At 30.0% G+C, this 5,285-nt stretch overlaps 1 protein-coding gene across 1 annotated transcript; it reads right to left on the reverse strand.

Annotated features, from left to right (window-relative positions):
- Positions 1–416: 416 nt before the first annotated feature.
- LOC124897997 (ATP-dependent DNA helicase PIF1-like) lies at positions 417–4,022 on the reverse strand. Its single transcript, XM_047411617.1, has 4 exons — positions 3,841–4,022; positions 3,499–3,722; positions 1,220–1,615; positions 417–1,117 (listed from the first exon to the last, which is right to left on the reverse strand). The coding sequence occupies exons 1-4, from the start codon at positions 4,020–4,022 to the stop codon at positions 417–419; spliced, it is 1,503 nt and encodes a 500-aa protein (XP_047267573.1).
- Positions 4,023–5,285: the final 1,263 nt, after the last annotated feature.

The following is a 5,285-nucleotide window of genomic DNA, read 5'->3' on the forward strand; positions in this document are numbered from 1 at the left end:
TTTCGTTGTATGTACGTCTCTCTGAACTTCTGATTTCCTAAGATGTAGCACAAACTTTCTGATGTGTACTTTCCTTCTCTATTTGATGTTCTTTGTTTGTGTTTCTGAGTCCATCAAGGAAAGTTCTTTAGGTGATTGTAGGATCTTTTAGGACCTCATAAGTGTTGTTTCTGTATTTCTCTATAAAAGACGTGCAAGTTTTAACAAATAACAGAAATTAAACCCTCATAAAGTAAAGCTTAATAACATATTACTTTAAAAGGTAAAGCAAAATGTATCCAAGTAGATTAAATGTAGAAGAAAATAGTTACCTATAAATTAGAGAAGACTTCTTTATACACTACATTTGTAGTTTCATTTGTTATTTTCTCATCTTTATCATAATATAAGATCTTCAGCCCTTTTCTAGATGTTACTCAAGAAAGAGCAACATATAATTGTCCGTCAGTAAACACAGGCTTCTTCAAAAATAATCCCATACTACACAATGATTGACCTGGAATTTTATTGATGATCATGGCAAAAAATACGATCATTGGAAATTGCCTTTGTTGGAATTTCAAAGGAATTCGTGAATCAGATGGAGTAAGTGACATTCTCGAAATATAAACCTTATTGCCAAATTCTTTTCTTGATAACACTTTCGCTTCAATTACCCAATTTTTAAGTCTTGTGATGATTAATCTTGTGCCATTACACAAACCTGTTGATTGATCTATATTTCTTAACAACATCACAGGAACACCTACCTTCAAAGTGATAGAGTAATTTGGTATACCTGAGCATTTAATACTATTTAGGAATTCAGGTGTATGCATATGTCCTAAAGATGTAAATGAATGATCATACATGCAAACTATATCAGAACTTAAATATGACTTCTCCTGTCCACTATTGAGACAAACTATGTAATCATTCACCGATTCCACCATTTGAAGAGTAGGTGCAAGAATTGCTCTTTCTTGAAGGTATTTCATATCAATAGAATGTTCCAAATAATTGAAATATGTACTTTCTACAATTCCAGATATTGGATCATCACAATTATCTATGAGAAGATCTTCGGATATTTTTACTTTCTCAGTGCTATCCATGGAAAATCCCATCCTTCCATCACCTGTTGCCAAAAATCAATCAGAAAACTGTTTTAATTCAGTTACATTTGCATCAAATCAACTGTCTTGCAATCTCATATTATTTGTTAGCTTTAGAATATGACAGTGCGTCCATAAATAGAAAGAATTTACTGTTGCATTAACAATATCTTGCCTAGTGCCTTTAGTAATTACCAGCAACATTTGTCTAAAATCCCCTCCAAAAACAATCGTCTTTCCTCCAAATGGCCGATCTAAATTTGATGGATCTTTAAATCTTAGAATATCTCTTAAAGTTTGATCAAGAGCTTCAAAAGAGTACCTATGCATCATTGGTGCCTCATCCCAAATGATAAACTTTGCCTTAACCATCAACTTAGCTAATGGACTTCCTTGCTTAATGTTGCATGTTGAATCTTTAGTTATATTCAGAGGAATCGCAAATCTCGAATGAGCTATCCGTCCTCCTGGTAACAACAGAGATTCAATACCACTTGATTCAACATTTAGTACTATATCACCTTTTAAGTGTATGCCAGCAGACAATGTTTTCCAGAGAAAAGTTTTGCCTATTCCTCCTTGACCATATAAAAATAATAATCCTCATTTATCTTCATTCATTGCAGTCATGATTTTATCATATGCATACTCCCGCTCAACTGTTAATTGCATTAATAGTTTTTGATGTTCTTGTGCCAAATTACGTCTATAATAACGCAATTCCTCATTGATGAGTGAATTGGTACGATCAACTTCTTCATGACCATAACATGATTTTGACATTGTTGGAAATTCGTTAAAACTTTTTCCACAACTTCTTAAGATCTTGTCCAACTTTTGCAAGCAGTGAATTTTTAATTTATCATTTGTTAGATCTGCTTTTGAATGACAAAAATATTATAATAATAAAAAATAAAGCACATAATCATGTATATAAGTCAATTAAATAGTTTTATTTATATGTAATTTATGGATGTTTGCTAAAGTTTATTAATTTTTCGTAGGATACCATTATATATGATGGATAAGTGAACTACACAAATTACTCTAAATCCAAAGTGAAGTATGCTTTTCTAGATACATGTTAAAATATATAATTCTAATATTGTTAAAATAATTTATTGTTTAGAAGTGAGACAACCCAATGAAATGAAGTAGTAACAAAGTTATTTCAGGTATTAATATGGATTTCTTGTTTAATCTGTTTAGCAATTAAATAAATATACTAGAATTATAAATAGAAATAATATTAAAAATATTTTTGTTATTATTCAATTATATTATTTGTACTTGGGTTATCTAGTAATCTTCTTTCTTCACATAGGATATCTTTTGAAAGTAGATGTCATGATATTTACCAAACAACTTCAGTTCGTGACATTTAATTATCTATCAATAACATGACGAAGAATTATCAAAGATAAGATGGCATTCTCCAAGTACTTGCCTCCTTTATAGCATCGATGTATTCTTTGTCGTCATCTAACAAACCAAGTGCATAACATGCATCTCTAAAAGTAGCATGGTCTTTGTTGTTGATTTTTCTAAGTTATGCATAGGAAGTTGACCCTTTAATTACATTCAATAACAACCTGAGATAATATATCTCCCCACTCCCTGGAGCAACAAAGAAGATCCTCCTAATAGAAAATGTAAAATTTTTTCTCTTGAGTGTCCTCATGTATATTCAAATAAAATAGTAAATATGACAAACCTACTTTTACTTTTCAGAATACTTGATTGGCCTTCAAATTCTTTATCAAGTGGTCCAATTTAATTTTAAATATCCTACTTAGAATATCTGGACGATCTTCAGGATTCAACCCTCTTTTTCCTACAAATCTAGTAATCTCTGGCCACTTAGGATTACAAGTAAATGTGATAAAAAGATCAGGATATCCAGTCCATTTGTATATTTCCATAGCATCTAGATAATTCTGAAGCATATATCGTGCACGTCCCGTGAAACTTGATGGTAAAAATACTCTTTTACCTTGGGATGAAGGATTAATGTCTCCATGTAAAATTGCATCTGATAGGACCTTATAAAACTCAACTCTAAATTACTTTTGGTGAGTCTGAATAAACTTCAGCTGAGAAGATTCCATTATTGTATAGGCATCAACTAAAAATTATTGAAATAATCTTCTTAAAACTATAATGGTAGGATCTTCACCGTTTCTTTCTTGAATTCTGTAAGAAAAAAATTCATGCATACTAACACGTTGTCTTCCCTTATCACCAGAACTTAATGGAATGTCCTTTTTATACCCATCTTTACCATAAGAAAAAAGTAAAGAATATTGTAGGCCCAACTATGCAGCATTCATTTCATTGATCCTTTACAGCTGTCCAGATTGTATTTCTATAATGATATCACGATCATATCTAGAAACATCAATACCTCCAACCACCAAAGTAGCTACTTCTGGTATTGTTGGTAGATTGTATCTTCTACCATTAGTACCTCTTTTTCCTATTAGTTTCAACTTCACATTGGAGCAGTCATTTTCTTGGAATCTCTCTCTTACCATTCTAAACGTCTTGGCCAACACATTATTGTCATCAAGCATTTGTTTTAAATCAGTAATAATTTCAACATGAAGCTTATTAGCATCCTGTCCACGACTACAAAAGACATAAAATATTAAAATTTTATCTTCTAAAAAAAGATATATTATATTAGTAAGATCTTTAAATTAATTTTTAATTTCATTGGATTATATAATGATGTTACAATACTTACCTGACTGCATTAATTCTATTTGAAACTTCATTTTCTGTATCATAAATATACAGCTGTGCAAATTTTGGAGTAGATCCTTCAGGAGGTAGTAAGCTACCAATTTGATGATAATTTTGTCCAAATAATCTGAATATTCTTGGCCCTCGTGTCTGATTGATTGAGGCATCCACTTTTCCTCCCATTGATGTAAATGAGAACATAGAATTATAACTCCTTATTTTTTCTCAAAAATGACTACATTTAGGACCTATAGTAAAAAAAATTGCATAATGAAGAAGGTTAATATAGGTAGACATGAATATGGTGATATTAAAATTGATGATTCTCTAATCTGATCCAAACAATAGTTGTTCCAAAATTTGAGGAGGCTTCTTAAGGTATGGAAGATTTATTTTTCCTTGTTGACAGCACAACATGAAATTAATTTTTTGATTTGTAATGCTTGTGTGTTCTTTCTTCATACAAAAAAATAGCCCCACAGTTTTCACATTCATAAGTAGCATCTCCTATATCCGAATATTCTATAATTGCAAGTGCATATAGTTAAAGACATAACATTATAGGTTTAATTGAACAAACTATTTTATCTTAAATGAAAAGTTTTTCAGAAGAACCTTCAATGCAAATGTCATCACATTCAACATCAACATCTATAGAAAGTGGTGGCAAAATAATTAATACGTTTGAATTTTTGATATTTATCTATATTTATCAAGATAGTTTTATATCTAATTAGTAGGAGAAGTTTTGTCATACCTGGATACTCTTCTTCTTCATCTTCTATGTTATGTTGAAGTTGTTCTATTATGTATATAAATTTATAAATTTATGATTGTATATAGATGTAAATGTAATAATCTTTTTGTAAATTAAATATTGTTGATTCAAAAACTCACTTCTAATATAACGTAATTTTTAAAGATAAATAAATATTTTTTAGAAACATACCTTGTACGACAGTGTTGTTTATTGTTGCCTCGATTTCTAGAAAAAATGATACACTAATTAGTTGTCTGTATTGCAATGTATATTATTTTTAACTGATAACTTATGAGAACTTATAATACTTACCTTCCATTGTTGGAGTTTCATTTAAATCTGGCAGAGAATTATGTGTTTGTACATCTACAAATTAAATAAAATATATTATTCTATTATTTGCAAAATCATATTGAAGTAACAAAGTTTTAACTTAGGATCTAGTTCAGATGACAAATTTAAAGCACTAATAAAGTTGTATTACCTTCAGGTAATACATTTAGATCAGGCAATATATTGTCACCATGCATATCTATATAAGAAGAGTATTAGAAAGTAAGTTTTAAATTATATTAAATCAGGGATTTTGTCGCTCACCATTTGTTATATCAGTCAATGGTGCTAGTATTTCTTCACTCTCAACAGAATAGTTTTATACTTTGAGGATTCACCTTTTCCTGTAGAAG

Source organism: Capsicum annuum, chromosome 1, assembly GCF_002878395.1.
Source record: "Capsicum annuum cultivar UCD-10X-F1 chromosome 1, UCD10Xv1.1, whole genome shotgun sequence".
NCBI lineage: Eukaryota > Viridiplantae > Streptophyta > Magnoliopsida > Solanales > Solanaceae > Capsicum > Capsicum annuum.